Genomic DNA, 20,467 nt, shown 5'->3' with positions numbered 1-20,467 from the left:
ACTCTTAAGCTCTTTTGTTCTCATCAAACTCAAAGTTTGAAAGACTTATATATTATATGAGACCTAATAACTCAACACACGCACTCAAAAAAGGTCTTTCCACGACCTCATCACGTAGTATGAGGACAATTAACAATAGTTATCAAGTTGATAATTGTTTACAGTATTAAGGAAATATAAGCTCCTATTCAAGGAAAGTAATCAAATTCCATTAACAAACATCTCAAACCCTTACTGACTTAAGCATTAAAGTTCTTTTATAGGTATTTCACCTCGAAGGAGATTGACACAAGGAAGGAGATAAGAGTATATTCTAGGTGTAGTAAAAATCAACTTGGACATACCAAAACTAACTTTGAATTAATGTTTTGTGTTTGTTTATTAATATTCTCCTTCACAATTAATGATTTGTTTTTGTTTAATTTAAAAGTCGACGAAAGTTGAAGAAGGACAAGGTGTTAATAAAAAGAGAAAAATGTATGTTTTTTCTTTCAAATATTAGAGTGGAGATGAAAATTAAAAAACTGAAACACAATTTTGGTTCTTGAAAGAATAAAAGATTGTTATATTAGTCCCTAAAACTAAAAAAATTAAAAATAAGTCTCTAAAACTTAATTACTTGCTCATACTTGTTCTTAAACATGTGTTAATATTATTACTTATATTGGGACATCTTTTTGTGTTTTAGATTAAAATGATGGATAAATTATACTTTCAAAAATTCTTTTTATTTTCTTACTTTTCACTTTTCAGGACCAATATGATAGTACTATACGCTTGTAAGAACCCAAAAGGTGTTTTACCCAAATTAAAAAGACTTGATTTTGACTTTTTATTTAAAATTTCAAGATGTTAAAAAGTCTCCCATAATCCATCTTAATAATTGAGTTGTGGTTTAAATATCAAGTAAGTAACTTTCCTCCCTATCAAATGATTTTAAGACGAATCTAAGCTGATAATACAACTTATAGTCCATCTTTATGAATAACTTATTAAATACTTCCTCTGATTTTTTAATAAAAAATAAATAATAATATTTTTAACATTGATATTTGTTTTTTATAAGAAGAATTAGAGACGATATTAAATGATTTAAGATAAATCTAATTCAAGATAATATTAATTGTCACGTTTTTAATATAATTATATTGTTATTTTTACCTAATTATTAAGTACTTTATACATTTATCATAAATGAGAAATAATAACAAATGTCATTTTAGAATGTTAAAAATAACTTTAACAAAAGTGCACATTTTTTATGTGTTTTATCTTCTCAAGTAATACATAAATAGTAAAAGAAACAAGTCAGAAGCGGCGTATTTTCATCTTTTTTCCTCTAAACTTTTAAACCAAACAAATTATAATGATATACGTGCTACAAAACTACTACTTCTCCATTGCAGTGGCGTAATTTCATGATTCCCTTAGCTGGGTTTCAAGTGCTAACACTTCAGCGGAACTATAATATAATAAGAGAATCATATCCGTTATTCCATTCCATTATTATTAAACATTGCATTCTAAAAGAAGCTACATTCTTCCCACTTTTACCAAATAAATTCTTCGTTTCATGAACACCAATCTCAATTTCGACTTCGAGCACGGTTGTTAGAACAAATCAAACACGAAGATGTGACAATTTTGCAATTAAAACCATTTCAAACTTGCACGCTACAACAAAAATAGTATTGGATAAAGAAATAGCTTTTTAAAAGCGAATTTTCGCCAACAATGAATGAAAACCAAAACAACACTCCTGCTCCATTTTCACTGTCAAATCAATCTTATCCTTTTAAATAAGAGCACAAACATAGTCGCGTAATAAATCAAGGTGCTCTTTCCCTATAGATACGGAATTCAAATCAACTTCCTTAATTTTTTATGCATCCGAATGTTCTGTGTTTACCACAAACCAAAATCCGAACCATTTGCTCTCATGAGAACCAAAGTAATTTCCAATTTTCTATCCACCAAAAACATAAACAAGATATACAAAAGCAGATCCATTTTTCTTTTTTTCTTTTTTCCATCAAGAAATACATTCAGAATCAGTACATGGCATGCACATAAAAGAGAAAGACATCAATTATTACGTGTCCTAAAGATCTTGCTACCTGATATTCAAATACAAATCATAATCAGGATTCTACAAGTTAAACAAACTAACACAATTCTTCAAGACCCTTTTCTTTCCAGAAGAGCCCCCAAATCAATAATAATTTAAAACCCTAACTAGGAGTCAGTAATGTGCTTAAGGCCCAAACCATGCTTGCCACGGACACACCCAGGCCTCACAAACAGATAAGGAGATTTCTTCGAACCGTGCATTTTCGAAAATGCCCTTTTCCCCAATTTCCTCATCCTCTGCCTCCCGAACTTGTTGCTCACGTTCCATGGCACAAGCTCATCATCCAAACCATACCCATCGTCATCCTCATCATTATCATCACCGCCCATATCATCATCATCATGGTGATAATGGTAGTGATGATGATTTTCCAAACCCGAATCTTGCTCCGATTCATCAACACCATCATGTCGATCTTGTAAACCAACATCGGGATGAAGAAGAAGGTGTCGAATTTCTTCAATTGGGGCATCGCAGGGAGAAGAATCGGATTCGAACCAAGAAACGGAAGAATCCGAAGAACCAAAGCCATCTATCTCCTCTTCGGCGTCAACGACGTCGACGAGTTCCCACTGCAAGAGGGAATCGTCGTTCACCTTCAAGAACTGAACTTGTTCGAGGATGAGGAACTGCATCGATGATGAGGCTTGATTTTCCATTTTGTTACCCTAAATTGAACTTTTGACTTTTGTTCTTTCTTCTTCTTTCTTTTGGGTTTCTTAGTTGCGTTGGGGTGTGGTGTGAGTAAATATGAATTATTATCGCGTCAATTATAAAGTCCGTTGCTTGCGATGCACGGATACGTGACAAAACAGGCTTTGATTACGTGCTTAGCCCAATGAGCAACGAACACGTGTAGCTCCGTACGTGTGGGTGCTTCTTGCTTACTGCTTCCTACCCCACTTTTCTTTTTCTTTTTTTATAGAAAAAATAAATAATAATAATAATAACAATAATTTGTGGTAAATACTTTGAGGAGGCATGATTGGATGTACTGCACCCTGATCAGTGATTAATATTTTTTTATTAGACAATTTTTTTTAAAAGAGTTTATTTTAATAAATTTATAGACTATTTTAGTAAATTAAAATAATTTTCCACAAAGTTTTTGCAAATACTCTTAATTCTAAAATATAAGTTTGGTACATTTATGCGCTCTTAAGTTGAATTTGCATTTTTATTCTCGTATTAAAATTGATATTTTATTTTATTTCTATTCTCGTATTAATATTTTATTTTATTTTATTTCATACATTTTAAACTTTAATTAAGATAAAGATAAAAATGGTGCCCACAGTCCCACACAGTCTCGCGTTGGAAAGGTTCGCAGTGAGGGAGCTTTGTCGGTGATTCAAGGATGGTTGTGAGCCTGGAGGAGCTGTACTTAATTTTAAAGGAAATAATATATAAATTACATGTATATTTTAAAGGAATTATCATGTTTGAGTTGAAAAAAATTACTGTATGTAGCTAAAAAATTCTCTGAACATTTTGATGGCTGTATACATATCACTTTAACTTAAAATAACTACTAATTAAATTAAAATAATTCATTTTAGTTGATCCATTCATTTTACAACTAGATGAGTTGGACTTTGGTGAGCTTTGGTTCACTTGGTGAATAACTCTTGTTAAAAATGTGTTAGATTCATAGAAGATCAAAAGTAACTCTTATGGTGGCCAAATTGCTATGATGTTTTTTTGTCTGTAAGTAAAGGTCCTTGTTTTTTTAGAGAGGTGGGGATATCCCTATGGGATGAAGGGGTTGAGTTAGGTTGTTTGAGAGAGAGACTTGAAGGGTGAACAATGAAGCCTGTATAGGTGTGTTTTAAAAATGGTGGTTATTGAGTGGTGCAAAAATGGAGTTATGTGTTGTGCTTGTGCCGACGGGCACAGGTAAGATTGGATTAGTCATGTTTCGTATTTTAATGTATTTTTTAATGTTTATTCTTAAATAATTATACAGCATATTAAATATAATATTCAAAATAATTAACATATGTCAATAATATTATTATACGTAATGATTTACCTGTCCAGTTTTTTTTACTGCTTTTTTTTCTCTTTCTTATAATTACATCGTCATTATATTAATGTTTAGTTCTTTTTTTTTTCTTCATAACTATATTTTTACGAGAGTGTGAAAGAAAAAAGAGATTTTTTTTTTCTCATTTCTTAATGTAGAAGGAAAATTTAAAAGGAAAGTGCACAATACCAAATGTAAAAGTAACATTTTTTGTTAATATACCAACAAGACAAATGAGATTAAAAAAAATTAAAAAAGGAAAAGAAGAAAACTGAAAATAAACTTAGCGAAGAAGTTTCTCAGAAAATCATCAATGACACTCAAAATTTGGCAAGGCTGAGTTTATGACATAGAAGTATAAAATATTTATGAAATTGCATCTAAGTTTTGTCCATTACAATAGAGAATAACACCAAAAACATGGGAAGAAGTTTTGTCCATCATAAAAACAATTAGTTGTGCATAATTAAATGTTCTTAACAGTATAAAAAACAAATAAAAGAGCCATAAAAATGTTAAAACATCTTAAAATTTATATTTTAACTAATCTAGATAATAAAAAATTACATTATCCTCTTCCACAAAAAATAAATAAATTATCCTATAATACTCTCACGTTTGGGGCAGCCCTGCTGTGTGCGCGTGTTATAAGCTAAATCCTTAGACCACTTTCATCAGGCTTTATGCAAAGTTGATAAAATAATATGTTAGGATATACAAGGGCTTAAATCCAAACTAGAGTGAAAAATATGAGACTTGTTAGTGAAGTACTTACTTGACATTATTCTAACAATAATATTCAGAGTTTTAAGGATTGATTGAGATGAAATAAAAGTTTACAATATCTAAAAAGAAAATTTTAGATTAATCAATCTTACTTTTTACTTCTTTAACTATGAAAAACATAAAAGCGAAAACAAAAGAAAACAGTAGTTGCAATAAAAAACAGAAACATAAACAAAAACAGATACTTTACTAAAAAAACAATTTACATACCTTGAGTAACCTAAATCATCTCAGCCAACTATTTCTTCTATTATGGTGATGATACTCTTATGTGAGAATATGCAAACAAAATTGAAGATCAAGTAACCATCTCTTGTGTGTTAAATGAGCAAAATAGGGTTTGGTTGGACGGCTGGTTTCTACTGCAAAAAGTTGACCTGAACAAAAATTGAAAAAGAAAAAAAATGGTGGTTTAGCCAAGGGGCATATAGAGGTGATAACTTATAATAGTGAAATCAATTGTAATAGAATGGTATAATTTATATTTTGTCGTAATGTGATTCGGGTTCTCTTTGTTGTTCTAAGCACCAACATAAACAGGAAGAATAAGTATATATTAAGTGGCGGCCTGTCATGTCTTACGGTTTAAACATCAATTGGAAGCAAATTCCGTTTATAATCTCTAGAAATTTAGCACATGTAAAATAAAACAATTATTTGAAAATACTGTAAAGACAGCTCTCGCAGTGCCTCAATCAATTTATATCGCAGACGTGCATTACCATTTTTATTTGGTCGTTGTATAATACATCTATAGTAGATAATTGAGCAGTTAAACAATGCTAAAAAATGGAAACATGGTTTATACTGCAAAGCCAGTCATTATTGAAAAAGGAAGTAATCATGAATAGGACTCTTGACTACTTCTAGCTTCTACAGAAAATATATTAATTGATCAATAGGACTCTTATCTGCTGTTGAAAATTGAAAATTGACCTGAAACAAAAATTCATTATCCGCTCCTGATCCAGTGAAATCAACGAATTTGGGCAGGAGAGCAGAGCAATCCAGAAGCATCCGCCCCTACCACTGAAAGCTCACACACAGCACATAGCTGCCCCTCCTGGCTTGGCACAAAACGGGAAGTACAATAGGGGCAAGAGATATCCTTCTGTCCACGATAAATGGGCACATAGGTTGCTCCACAAATTACAAATGGGTTTCGGAAATCATAGTTCAATTGTAAGGCATCAGTCATATTCTTTTCTGCAGCTGCCAGCACTTGCCTTGCTGTCTTAGCTTGGTTTTCAACAGTAGGATTGGTCTCAAGTAGCCTCCTGGCAAAGTTAGCGGCTGTGGCAAGGTTCTTTGCCTTGTAGCAGACAGTCATGGCATTCAGCAAAGCTAGCCTCAAGTGAGGTGTTTGAAGATTGCTGTGGGTGAAATAAGCTGCAAGCTCTTGCTGGCGTGCTGGATTGTCCTTAATTTCCCTTCTTTTCAGCTCCATCTGCAGACCCAAGACATACTCTTTCACTATGATAATCAATTCTTTCAGTTCATCAACCTCTCTCCTTGACTCAACAACAATCAAAGGAATTGTATGAAGAATATTGACAAAAGTGCGAAGAGCATCAGTAAATTTCCCAGCAGTTGTTGACTTGTATCCAACTTTGAGTTTTTCATCTAATTGAGACAATCTGAAAGGAAGTGCTGGTGGGCCTCTCACATTTGGACTAGATGACTCAGTCCAACCTCTTTCAACAGCAATTGATACAACTGGAGCGGATGAAAAGGCACGCAGATAGGAATGACTGCCAGTATGTAGATCTAGAAACATAGATTTCAAGGGGGCAAAGTTCCTTATCCCGAGTTGCCTGTTCAGTAATCTCATTGCAGTATCAAAATTGCCAGCAGCTACATGATCAGCTGCAAGAGATGATCTCTGAATCCATATCTGGCCAACTGCCATCCCAGGTGCTGGGGCCACAAAAACTGAAGATTGCGAACTGACAGAAACTTTTGGCGTGTCAGCTTCAGGGGGAAGCTCTAAATCTTCCAGCTCCCATCCACCTTCTTCGTCATCATCTTCCGCCACTTCTACACCATCCAAAATTGCAGCAACATCTCCATTTTGTAACCCATCTACATCAACCATGTCAAGCTCCTCAACCCAGTCACCATCAGCAGCCTCATACTCTTCATCATCAGCATCACGATCTGTATTGTTAAAACCACCTTCAAATATTCCTCGCATGACCCTAAGAAGGGGCCAATCACCACCACACACTACAGGTGATGGTGGCATCAAGAGAGATTGTACTTTTCCCTCAGGCACAGATGGAACATTATCCCCCAGTTCAGCTGCAAGCCTTTCAGCAACATCATGCAGCCCATGGACTGAAGCAGTGATGTAAGCAAGAGGCAAATGCCCCGCATTCTCCAAGATCTTAACACGCTCTCTGATGTCACCCATATATAGCGCATTGTGAAACTGGCCCATCACATCATTCTTCACTTCAGCAATTTTCAACATTTTTGAAAGTTTCTCCACGTTACCAGTAATGAGATAAAGGAATGACAACCTCTCAAAATTTTTAGTCCTCTGGTACGCATACTCTACTATACCAGAGTTACCTTGACGAAGAGCTTCAACCCCTAATCGATACCAGTGATCTTTTTCATCGATTGCTGTTGCTGATGCAACTGCAATTTGAATGTTGCCACTCTCCAAAGCCAAATTGAATCGGATTCTCTCATCTTTCACAAAATGGAGCGCAACTTCAGGAAACCCTTTCTGTTGTAGATAAGCAATCATAGCCTGCCCACAAAGCTGCGAATTCTTTATCATGTTCATTACATGATCATATTTTTTCTTCAACAAGGAAAGCTTAAAGATATATTCTGTTGCATCAACAGTTATAGCTTTGTTTTTCCCATCCCGACCCAAGCAGAAGATGGTGTTTCCAACAACCTTTGTAATATAAATTGGGACATCCAATGTTTTAATTATCCCACTATCTCCATTGGGGAGGCAATATTTTATATGATTTAATGTTGTGTAAATAAAAATGCCATTGTCATCCCAGGCTCCACTTTTTACTCGGATAGTCTCGTGGAGTGTGCATTGGTGCACAAGCTTCTTGCTAGCAATGACAATCGCATGTTTACTGAGCAGAGCAACACTTTCCATGTCATTAGACCATACTACATACTTTATAAAAGGGGTCTGAAGATCACCGAGAACAATCCTCTGCTGTAGATCAAATATAAAAACCCTATCCTCTGACCTGCATAGCAAGTTGCCTGTTCCAGCATAGAATATAGCATCTGCAGAAATAGGGAGGGCACTCTTTTTGACAAGCTCATTCTTCAGATTTTTTACACAGACTTGGTTGCTGCCTTTGTCAAGCACAGCAAACCTATTCCGAGCCACAAAGACTGCAGATCCTCCAAGACCTTTCTTTGGATCTTGTGTATCACCCCTACCAAAACTGTCCTTTGTGCCATCTTTGGATATGCAATACAACTCATAAGATCCTCCATCCACGTCTGAACAGAGTAGAATTGCATTTTCAGTAGGGCTATAGGAAAGAGACTTTGGACTTTGATTCAGACATGAAGAACCAGGTCGTCGAATTGTAAGTACTTGTGTCTCTCTCTGAGTTGAAAATTCATAGAAACGCAAGAATCGGTCTTTTGTGTAGAATAAAGAATCGCCACTAACTGCAAAAGCAGGCCTTTCTCTCTCCAGCTTAAAGACTATCATGCCACTGTCATGACCAGCTGCCAACAAATTCATTTCAGGATGTGTAGATAGAATCCAAAACCGATCATGCTCTCTGCGGAAAGTTTGAATTCCAGTCCGCTTTGTGGCATCCCATACTCGGATACTTTTATCCTCAGAATTTGACACAATGATGTCCTGTTTGGCATGGAACATAACACATGAAACATTATTCATGTGTCCTCTCAGAGTATCCACTTCCCATGCCTTGGTGTCTGAAAACGGGAAAATATATTAGGGACTTTGAGAAGGTCACCAAAAATACTAAACTTTATTTGGTTTACTAAATACTAAAAAGTTAATGCATGCAAAAAGTGTCTTGTATGAAAGGTTTTGCTACCAACAATACATGTAAGCTCCTCCAAACACTGTTTTGTTAATATTTGTAATTGTAGTAATCAGAACAGCATCAATATGAAAGGGCGTTTAGCTTTAGAAAATGAAATGGAAGGCTGTGGATATTCCCTGGTAGTTATTATACAGGAAAAAATATAAAGTAATTATCTAGGTTTCAAATTTACCATTCATCCTCCAAAGTTTCACTTGTCGGTCATCAGCTCCTGAGACAATCAAAGGCAGTGTAGGATGAAAAGCAGCCCAGTTGACACCCCGGTCATGACCTTCCAATACATACTTAACAACTGCATCAACACCTCCAAAAAGATCTGTGTTCATCTGACTCAATCGTAGGACGTCATCTGCAGGAGGCCCGGCCTTCCTTTTGAGAGAACCAATATCCCAAACACGAACAGTTTGATCCAGGGAGGCTGACACAACAATATCCTCTTTTGGATGGAATGAAGCACACATAACATAATGATTATGCCCAGTTAAAACAGATATACAGGTACGTGACTGCCAGTTCCAAATGCGAATGGTCTGATCATCACTGGCACTCACAATCCACGGGTTCTCATGATGAAATTGCACAGTACGGATATAATCAAGGTGTCCTAGAAGAGTGAACAAACACCTATGCATCTTATAGTTCCAAACCTTAATCTTGTAATCATCCCCTGTCCCAAGAAACAAAATATAGTCAAAAGCTGTAAATTGTATAAAGCAAAACCCTCCCCTTTCACATGATGTACATAGCACATCAAAATCTTCTCCACCCCAAGTGACAAATGAAACACTTAGAAAATCAAAACCATTAGAACAAGATTCCATGCAGCACTGCTTTGTCTAAAAAATCAGATTTATATTAGTTACTAATTTCCAGATCCAGAGCATTTCAACTACACCAAACAAATCTTTTTGCCTTTTCAAATAAATCTTGAAAACATAAATACAAATCCCCTATTCTTACTGCTCATGGTCTAATCTTCTTTCATCAACCTGGGACAAGCAAAGAACCAAGGTGAAGAGATAAGCAGAAGATATAAAAGAAGCATTAAATATTTATATTAATGCAGTGAATTACTCTCCAGAAGGCCTTCCAAAAGAAAAATTACTCTCCAGAAGGACATCCAAATATGAGGCATCATACACATAATTCTAGTTTCATTCGTTCAGCATGGCAGATCTAGACAGAGAAACGCTTCTTACAAACACAAATCTACACAAACCAGATTCTAGTGGAGTTCAGATGTGTCCAACGCGACTCACATTTTTGCCACGAATGCAGATTTAGAACATAAATAAGTTCCCTCATTCAGATACACGCAGACCAACAACAATAAAGAATACACAAGTAAAAGATCAGAGTATAAGCAGTGCATGTAGAATTGGAGTATAAGAAGTGTATGTAGAATTGCAAATAAGGTACCTCCAGAGACAAAGAGGGGCTGAGAATTGTGGAAATGGACACCTCTGACAGGACCATCATGCTCATCGAATCTGTCAATGAGAGTCCCCATTCGGTAATCCCATAGTTGGATCACGCCACTGTGAAGACTCGCGAGGATCCAGGGTCTCTTGCTGTGGAAACTGAGTCCCTTCACTCTATTACTTTTGGTCTCGAACTTGGTCAGCATCTTCCCTCAATCGCAAACACTGTCTCTCTCTGCAGGATCCAATCAAGAATTAACACAACGGAACCTCGGAGACTAATTCTCGGTATATGAAAGAATTAAGAACTAATCTCATTGTAACGGATCATTTTGAATGGAATGCGGAATTGAAAAGTAGAGAGAATTTACCTCAGATCTGATTACAATAATGAAATCGAGTTCACCGATAAAAGTGTATGTATGGAGAGAAGAAGAGAGAAGGAGAATATTCACTTCTCTTTTCAGATGAGATCTGGCTATGGTTATGTTAATTTACCAACGAGACAGATCGGAATGAAATTTCTATAAGTAGTGTGGCTTTCACTGATGACAAGTTTGGTAATACTTCCTACACTATTTCATCACAACAAAAAAATAAGTTTTAAAACAGTTGTTATGTTAACATTTTTAATGTAATACTTTTTCTGTTCTTTTTTATAAATATATATATATATATATATATATATATATATTAAGAAACTTAGTTCACTTCTATTAAATTGTATTTTTCTCAATTAAAAAATAATCATTTTTCTTAAATTATTTTTTATGAAAACTTATATTAGGAACAAATCTTTCTATTAAATAAATATTATTTTAAATATAATATCTATAAATATAACAAAAATAATTAAGTTTTGTTTATATTTGAAAAAAAATGATTTTTTTATAAAAAAATACTATATTAATATTAGTTACTTTTTTCACTTATATATCTTATAATATTAATAATAAAGTAACAAAATTTATAAATAAATTAATATTATGAATGTTAATTTTGTAAAATTATGAGAGTCTTTCATATTTTTATTTATTTGTCAAAAAAAATTGTCAATAAATATGATAAATATTATGAGATGAAAGGAGTAATTATTAATCCTAGAAAATTAATAGTTTTTTTAATATATAAACTAATTCAAGTACAGGCATATTTATCAAATTTTTTTCAGTTATGGCAAATTACCAATAGTAAAAAGAGGTCAATAATTATTTTTTTTATAACCGAATTAAATAGTCACTTAAAATATAAATTTATTTATCAGCATTAATGACATGTTAAATAAATTTTGACTGAGTTTTCAATTCTTGGTCTATTATTGGGACTGAGCTTTTCAGCTTAAATCTCAAGAAGTCAGGTGGTACAAAGATACAAGGTATTTAAGCTGATCATTTTGAATGGAATGCGGAATTGGAAGGTAGATAGAATTTACGTCAGATCTGATTAGAATAATGAAATTAAAATATTTACTATCATATTAAATATAAATATAAGTACATCAAATCTAAATACTTCCATCCGCACTCTACATGTATTACTAAAAGACTACATGTTAAATTGTAAGGGAGAGATTGAGTTGAATTTTTGCATCACATAAAACTATAATAAAATCTATATGGTGGGCAAAAGCCACGTTCATCATAGTAAAGTAGTGACCATTGTCACCACATCACTAATAAATCATACTGATAAATTTTGCAAAAATAAATCATTTCATAAAATACCTTGAACCAAAAAGTGTTTGATCCTTTGTTAATGAAAATAGAACAAGTTGAAAACCCAATAGGAAGATGTGACAGGGAGAGGCCTTGCTAACTAAAAGCTAAAATTGTTTATAACGGTCATCATAAACAAAGGAACAGAGGAAGATAAAGGACGACCAATAATGAAGAAGTAATAGGCGCGAAAGAATTGGAAACCAAAGTGAGAAAAATAGTGCAACCAAAATTGGGATGCATGGATAATTTTAATTAGCGACTGAACCTTCTATTTTCATCTAAGAGATATTATTTAATCTCTCACCTCTTATAATAAAACATTTCTCTCATATCCCCTATATATATATATATATATATAATTCAAGTACAGGCATATTTATCAAAAAAATTTCAGTTATGACAAATTAAAAATAGTAAAAAGATGTCAATAATTATTTTTTTATAACCGAATTAAATAGTCACTTAAAATATAAATTTATTTATCAGCATTAATGACGTGTTTAATTAATTTTTGACTGAGTTTTCAATTCTTGGTCTATTATTGGGACTGGGCAGCAACAAGTAATTGCTTTTCAGCTTAAATTTAAAGAAGTCTGGTGGTAGAAACAATAAAAGTGTATATATCATGGAATCATACCAAACAGCCGGGAAAAAAAACCATAAGGAGGGGTGATTAGAAGTCACCGGCAAAATTCTTATGCAATGCACCATATTTTGATATTTAAGTAAAACTTATAAATAAATAAAAAATAGACTATACAATGAAATGATACTATGAAATAATTTTACATCTAAATACACATGATCATGTTAATAAATTTGTTCGTTTTTTTAATAATTATCTTAAAAGTTTTATTAATAAAAATTTCTAATTATTTCACAGTAAAAAAGATTTTACATTGACATTATATCATTAAAAAAGTAAAAATAAGCTTTTGCTAATTAGTCTTTTTTTCTTTATATATGCATATATAACTTAGGGATTTATATTTGTATTAAAAAAAATATATAAGATAATAACAAGCACCCGTATAATTTTTTTGGTGGAAGAGAGGGGTTGGTGCCCCGGATAGAAAACTAGATTAAAATCCACGAGGCAAACAAACAGAGGGCACCTGAATAGATGCAAAAGAAGGAAGAACATATATAAAAAAACAAAACAACCAGACAAAGCAAGGTCATGCTTGGCAAAAACATCAGCCACTTGCTATAATCATGTCTCCAAGAATGGATATGGTGAGAAACAGCCAGGTTATGAATTCTCTCAACCAACAGGCATACTCGTGTGGGACGGTGACAAGCACTCATATATTACAATTTGTTATCTCACAATGGACATTTATATATGTTGGCACTCAGAAAAAATCATTACCTAACAAGAAATCAGCTAAATTGAACGAATGAAAAAATAAGTACAATCCCTCATTGAGTCCATAGAAGTATAAATAAGGGATTGTACTTATTTTTTTAAAACACAACAATTCAATTAAGCAAACATCAGCTTTTACATTTATCTTTATTGTTTTCCTTTATTAAGAAACCCACAACTGAAAAGCAGAAACCCTCTTCAAGTGTCGATTGTGTAGTTCTTTGGAAATCATTGTGACCGTTCAACTGTTTTTTTCATGCGATAACCATATGAAAGAAAAATCAAGCAACAAACTTACCGGTGGGCATCACACTTATCCAATTTTAGTCTCTTAGACTTTAATTGTATCAATTGGATCATTTATTCAAGGTATCACAAATATATAATTTTAGTCCCTCAAATATCAATTGTCGTAATTAGATTCTCTATATATGACAATTGTGTAATTTTAATTTTAAAAAATATTATTTTCAATCTCATAATTTTAAAATTTAAAAGATTAAAATCATACCATTGTAATGTTTGAGGAACTTAATTGACATAATTGAAATTTGGTGACTAAAATTACATATTTGTAATGCCTAAAAATACAATTGCCATGATTACGTCATGAAAGACTAAAATTACATAATTACAATACTTGATTTAACAAAAATCAATTAAATGATCTATTAGTTGTGAAGGGACATATGTCTATAGATAATTTTCTTTGCAAAGTGAAAGATATATAATTTTGTACAAGATTTTTTAAAATCAAAACGTTTGTCATTCGTTTGTTCTATTTTTGTTTTTTTTTCCTTTGTAAAAAGAAAAAAAGAAGCAAATCAGACCCATCCACTACAACTCGACAACTAATCTGATTGATAATTTACAATTTCAGAAATTACTTTGTCATATTATTAATTACAAAAACTAATTGGACAAAGTATTATAATCTCAGATTAAATTGGAAATTCACTCCACTTCAATGAAAATTCCTTTTTTAAGAAAACTATGATGCTATACACAAATTAATTATTATACTAACTGTTAGATTATTTGTGATAGGATATTAATTTTAAACGGTGCTAAAGATTGAACAGCCTTTAAGCCTTATATATAAGCTACAATCATTTGCCGTTAGATCATGCACGTGAATCCGATCTGAATCCTTTGTAATTCTTTCAAAAAGAAAATTGAGCGTGCTGAAAATTCTTCAGATATACTTTTCATCAATATTTTGTAATATTTTTCCATGTTTCAAATTTCACGCTGTACAATTCAATCGAAACCATTAACTTTTTATTATACGTGCATGTCCATATGCCAATATATATATATATATATATATATATATATATATATATATATATATATATATATAAGTGCCTAAGATTAAGGAAATAAAAAAATATAATTAAAAAGAAAGCATTTACAAAATTGAAACCAGAAAATGATTAATTCTATTTTTTAAAAATAAATAAAAAAATATTTAATAAAATGTATTAATTTTGCTTGATTCGAATATTACAATAAATATACATGTTTTCTTTCAATTTTTTGCTTCAGGAGATATTACTTAACCTGTTGCATAAAGCTATTCTGAAGGCCAATCTTCCGATCCGTGTGAGTATTGCTACCTGCTTGAAGATATGATCATCTATATTTCTCGAGCTCACTGTATTAGCTTGATCTGCTCAACAAATAATAAACCCCTTCCAGCCTCATGCAGAACATTGTTTTGGCTCATGACATTCCAATTGCCAAGCCAATTTCAGGTTCGAAGAAAATGCTATTGTGGTCTCCCCTGGAGCACTTGAACAATCTCCTCTGCTCTTGTTTCAATGCCTTTCAGGTATTCTGTCAGAATCCGCTGTTGGTAAGAACCTCCCTCCTTTGTTTTTTAGCAGAATGCAGAAAGGAGAAAGAGCATGGACAGATCAAAGAAACAACATCAGTTAAGTAGAAGACAAAAAAGGAATAATAAGTAGACGTATAAAAACATGGCTTTGTCTCACAGTTCTAATCAAAACACGTTCAATTCGTTTCTTCAAGACAGCAAAGAGATCCTCTGCTGAAATATCCCCAGCACCAATCGTCAATCCATTGATCAAAATATGGCTCCATTCTTGTTCAGGAGCTGCAAGGGATAAAAAATGATTGATCATTGAAGCAAGCTATGTACCAGTAGTTGGAGATAAAAGATGGCACACAATTAAACTAGATTAGATAAACAGAAATAAAGATAAGCCGACAACCTGTAATATTATAAATTTAAGTTTCACCAATTTGGCTTGCCAAAATCCCTTTCATATAAACTATTCTCCAATGACTCTTGATCAGACTCAGAAGTCCTATTGGTTTTAAGATGAGATTATTGTTCATCTAATCAGAAATTATATAACTATGACTTAACACTTTTTCATTTTATTTCACACAGATTCAACCTGTTTTACTATCAAACCAAGTGAAATGAGCAATCCATAAAAAAAAATATTTCTAGAAAAATGAAATCTCGCCTGTGCACTCTCCACAAGCACCAAAGATACATTAAAAAGAGGATGAAAAAAAAACAAGAGAAGATAAACCCAAACTTGAAAATTAAGAAGCAGTTCTTTCTCAAAAACCAGGCACATAATTCTGATATTAATTTACAATTGAATGTTTTTCGACTACATAAAAGATTAAGATAATTAGGACACCTTGGATTATGGTTTCAAGGAGTTGCTCATCCTTCAAAACTTCCTTCCCTGCAAGAACACAACAACCTTCCGAATTAAACATAAAAGTTCAATATTTGTGCCAATCCACAAGGATATGTTGACAGGCAAGAATACAATGATAAGATGAAAAAATGTCTATGACTTTATTTTCTACACGCCACTAGTGGAAATTGATATTTTACATAAGCAACTTTGTTGTGATTTTATATAAAATATATTCTGAAACTAAAAATTAAATTGAATTGCAATGCAAAGCTATTTATTTTAGATAACAGAAAATTGATTTGTTGATGAAAAAATCATGATGGTGAGACTTTCCAACTCCAGAGTATCAAATAGCAGTTTACCTTTCATGGCATAACTACGTTTTGAGAGAACTTTGGAAGCATAAAGCTGCAACACCTTTTGCAGCATAGCCTCAAGCCCCGGTTTATCACCATCTTCCCTTGCCTGCTCATTATAGGCAAGATACTGTTGAATCTTAACCAAGTAATGTTATGTGTAATATAATTGCAATGGAAAAGGGAAAAAAAGTGTCATATATAAAATGCACGTCGATCAAAAATAGCAGTTCTATGCAAATATCTCAAAAGATACCCTACTAGAACAAGCAAGCTAATTAGAAATCTGAGCCATACCCTGAAAGTGAACACATACAAAACAGAAATTGTTGTCAAATATAATAAGTATTTGAATGTCCAAAATTTGTAAGCCTTAAAAATTATCCAAATTGTTGATACCTAGCACTCTTAGTATCTTTTATTTTCTATTTTTGAGGGTCACTTGATATGTTTTTGATATATAAATAATTACGGCAACTCAGCAAGTTTTAAGGATAGTATACATAGTGGGCATTGGGCAACGTTTCTGTTACTAGAGTATAAGTGTCTACTGAGTACTGACATTGGAAAATTATTGTAAGTTAAATAAAAAGCAGTAAAAGCAAACAACAGACTTACTTGTCGTAGCTGTGCATTAACTTCAGCAAGGAACCCTTCATCCAGCTGTCCTTCTTGCTCCCTTTGACTTATTTCCTAATGATTGGGAGTTAAAAATTTACATAGATAGAAGACTTGCTAAAAATATTTATGAATAACCAAAAGAATCCACTAGCAAATAGAATAGCTTACCAAAATGAGAGCTCTTCATTTAAAAGAGAAGAAAGACCAAAACAATAACAAATATCCACGATTCTGCAGACACTTGTTTACTTTTGACTTCACAAATGACTATATGGTGCTTATCTCAGTCAAGCTTGCATTACAAAGCAGTAGAAGAATACATAGGCTATTATTTACACATCACCTTGTTTATTATTGTCATTAATCATTTGGTCTCTCAAGTCTAATCTAATTCATTTTACACAAAACTTGAAGGTGAATAAATCAAGATGCAATGCATATATCAAACGTTGAGTTTTAGCACGAGAGTAGTCAGTCAGAAATCCTTGCAATAACTGAAAAAAAAATAGTATGCAAATTAAGCTTAATGTTAACAAACGACACAAATAGTGTATTGTTTGCCTACTTTACTATGTATGGAAGTGAAGGGGAACATAGTCCAGTCTTGCTAAAATCAATGAGAAACAGAACTCACCTTTTTCATCAATGTTAGTGCCTGACGATCTCTGGGAGGCCATGGAATCTCTCCTTCATCATCAATCACAGGTTTTAGTACTCCCTTCAGGACATCTGTGGAAGACTCTATCTTTTCCTGCAAAGCAAGCACATAATAACAAAATTATTCTCAAAAGAAGCTAGAGAGATGATATCTAACAACTTTCTAAAAATGTTCAATGAAGAGAAAGGGGTACTTTAGTCTTATGCACCACGCAATCCACCACAGTCATGACAGTCGCAGCCAATTCTTCATAATCTTTCTGCATATCAACAACAAATAAAAGTAATTAGTGAAATGAAAGAACTATACAAAGACTGACCACAGAAATATTTAGAGACATTTAGAAGTATACTTTATCATCCTCAGACTTGCAAGTATCAGTTCTAGCTGCAAGTCGTACCCAAAAGCTTGGATTGAAAGCAAGGATGTTTTCAACAACAAGTTTCTGAATCTGTTCACAAAAGGAAAACAACATCGATGCCATTAAAAAACGTTATCTGAAACCAATCAATCAATACATAAAACGCGAGTTCAAATCACATCTATATGAGCTACATCTGCTATAAAATGTGGTTAAAAACTTAAGATGAGTCTTACTTCTCGAGGATTAGCTTCTCTGAGCATATCTATGAGCCTATCAATTTCAACAGTCTTCTTAAAAGCTTCCTCAGCTTCTTGATTGGCTGCACATATGAAAGTTGTCCTGTTTTTTAGATCCAAACACGCCATTTCACTATTCCGACTTTTAATACCATAATCAAACATTAGAATGCAACACTAGAATTGGAAATAATTAAATAAATAAACCTTCACATCACATGATACAATAGTTAATTGAACAATAATCACTAATTAGTGACATTGAGCACGAATTGTCAGTTGGTTACTTATACCTCCTCTTCCTGCAACTCAAATTCAAAGGAAATGAAGTGAGCTTCAAACTAAACCTATGCTTGCGAAGCTTCCAATCTTGCAGTAGCGCACCCTAGAGATAACACGATTAACCAGTGAGTCACAGTGGTTAAACTATAAACAGTATAATTTAAATATATAACAGAAGAATGGAAAAAACAAAAAAGTACATGTGGATTAGGAAAAGGATAATATAAAGAAGCAGAAACGGAGACACAGAATGCGTTGATTCTCATTCTCAGAACGATAGGTAGTTACTTCAATGGCGGGAGAGAGAGAGAGAGAGAAAACCTCTTTAGTGACTCTTCAAGTTTTACGCATCCAAATACCAACCATATACTTCACTACCTGTCCAAAATTTTCTTTTTAATATTGTGTTGTCCATACAAAAATTATTTGTGGGCCCAAAAAAGTGCTTTGATGGTCCGAAAGAACGGGCCGAGAGAAGTTTGCCTTGGGGAGCCCAACTCAGTTGGTTTGACATAGGCCCAAACTAATAATTAACACTGGTGGCCCGTCACTTTCATGAATCATATTTGTAGCCAGCCTTGGTAATCAATAGTTGCACACTCAAAATATACAAAATCAAGACCAAAAATAGTTAATTAACACTGGTAATTAATTATTTGTGTTTTTTTTTTCAACCCTATATTTATTCTACAGTTAGAAATGAAAGACAAGTTTTTTTTTCCTTCCAAACATATGTATTTTACAACTAGAGATGGGAAAGACAAGTTGACCCTGAACAAATGAGTACATTTAGAGTCAATACTATAAAGTGAAAAGAAATAAAATAAAAGGGAATTGAGATAAAAGTATAATATAAAAATATGAGTTTCATCTTATTTTATTGTTCATTTTCCTTTTCCTTCGCTCTCTTTCAACCCAAACGACTGAACCCTTAGTAGCACAACTAGCAAGACTAAGCAAATGTTTACATGTTACTTTTTTTTATTTCCTGTTTTTAATTTTAATTTATAAAATTGTCATCTTATTTTTAATCTATATTTTGTTTTTAAAGATTTGTATGGAAAACAATCAAGATAAGAGAGAAACTGAAAATAGGATGATAGTTTCATATATATGTAGGATGAGTGAGAAGAACACATTTTTTTAACAAGTTCTTTTTAATACATTACTCAATTAAAATTTATCAAAAATAACAACATACATTACGAGTGTTCATTAAATAATAAGTAATAGGACTTACGCAATTTTGTGTCTTCTAACATATTGTAGGCCTAATCTGGTATATTGTACTAGGTTAAATTGGTCTAATTTATTTTGGTATAAATTTATATAAACTTTTCAAGAAAATAAAATTACCGTACTGGATTAGATATACTCGGTTCTTTTTAAGGATACATTCTGTGGATCAAGGGCGGATACAGGATAGGAGTGTATTAAAGGGGTGGGTGAATTTTTTTACAAAAATTATTTAAATATTTAATTTCTAATAATAATTATTTAATGAATAATAAATTTAACACAAATATTTATTATTAATTTTAAGTATAAAACTAAAAACTAGATATATGATTTATTACTAGAAAAAAATTACACATATATCAACTCAAATAACTTTATATATATATATATATAAAGGATCTTAAAGAAGGAAGGCCAATGCCATAACTTGTTCCCTTGGATCCGTCACTGCTGTGGATTCAAAATTATTTATTGGGTAAGACCAAATTATCTCAATTTTT

The 20,467-nt window shown here is 32.6% G+C and overlaps 3 protein-coding genes across 5 annotated transcripts; all 3 read right to left on the bottom strand.

Annotated features, from left to right (window-relative positions):
* Positions 1 to 1,993: 1,993 nt before the first annotated feature.
* On the bottom strand, positions 1,994 to 2,873 carry LOC100804188 (uncharacterized). Its single transcript, NM_001253196.3, has one exon. It carries the CDS (start codon positions 2,788 to 2,790, stop codon positions 2,236 to 2,238), a length of 555 nt encoding a protein of 184 aa, NP_001240125.1. The 5' UTR covers positions 2,791 to 2,873; the 3' UTR covers positions 1,994 to 2,235.
* Positions 2,874 to 4,591: 1,718 nt separating this feature from the next.
* LOC100802600 (coatomer subunit alpha-2) lies at positions 4,592 to 10,983 on the bottom strand. 3 transcript variants are annotated; one of them, XR_417040.4, is made up of 6 exons: positions 10,809 to 10,983; positions 10,436 to 10,672; positions 9,189 to 9,683; positions 5,880 to 8,882; positions 5,154 to 5,320; positions 4,592 to 4,836 (listed from the first exon to the last, which is right to left on the bottom strand). XR_417040.4 is itself a non-coding variant. In XM_006592025.4 (5 exons), exons 2-4 carry the CDS (start codon positions 10,641 to 10,643, stop codon positions 5,920 to 5,922), a joined length of 3,666 nt encoding a protein of 1,221 aa, XP_006592088.1. In that variant the 5' UTR covers positions 10,644 to 10,672; positions 10,809 to 10,983; the 3' UTR covers positions 4,961 to 5,320; positions 5,880 to 5,919. The 3 variants fall into 3 exon arrangements, 2 of the variants coding, with proteins under 2 accessions (XP_006592088.1, XP_040863283.1); XM_006592025.4 differs by lacking the exon at positions 4,592 to 4,836 and having other exon boundaries at positions 4,961 to 5,320; XM_041007349.1 differs by lacking the exons at positions 4,592 to 4,836; positions 5,154 to 5,320 and having other exon boundaries at positions 5,643 to 8,882; positions 10,436 to 10,670.
* A 3,951-nt stretch (positions 10,984 to 14,934) lies between these two features.
* On the bottom strand, positions 14,935 to 19,070 carry BFA3 (chloroplast stromal protein BFA3). Its single transcript, NM_001355744.1, has 11 exons — positions 18,929 to 19,070; positions 18,740 to 18,831; positions 18,444 to 18,549; positions 18,199 to 18,297; positions 18,040 to 18,105; positions 17,823 to 17,939; positions 17,186 to 17,260; positions 16,574 to 16,676; positions 16,206 to 16,253; positions 15,522 to 15,643; positions 14,935 to 15,397 (listed from the first exon to the last, which is right to left on the bottom strand). Exons 1-11 carry the CDS (start codon positions 18,992 to 18,994, stop codon positions 15,296 to 15,298), a joined length of 996 nt encoding a protein of 331 aa, NP_001342673.1. The 5' UTR covers positions 18,995 to 19,070; the 3' UTR covers positions 14,935 to 15,295.
* Between the last annotated feature and the right edge of the window lie 1,397 nt (positions 19,071 to 20,467).

The sequence above is a fragment of the Glycine max genome, chromosome 12 (genome assembly GCF_000004515.6).
Source record: "Glycine max cultivar Williams 82 chromosome 12, Glycine_max_v4.0, whole genome shotgun sequence".
Lineage (NCBI taxonomy): Eukaryota > Viridiplantae > Streptophyta > Magnoliopsida > Fabales > Fabaceae > Glycine > Glycine max.
Note: the sequence above shows the minus strand (reverse complement) of the source record. Positions and strands in the feature narration are given on the sequence as shown.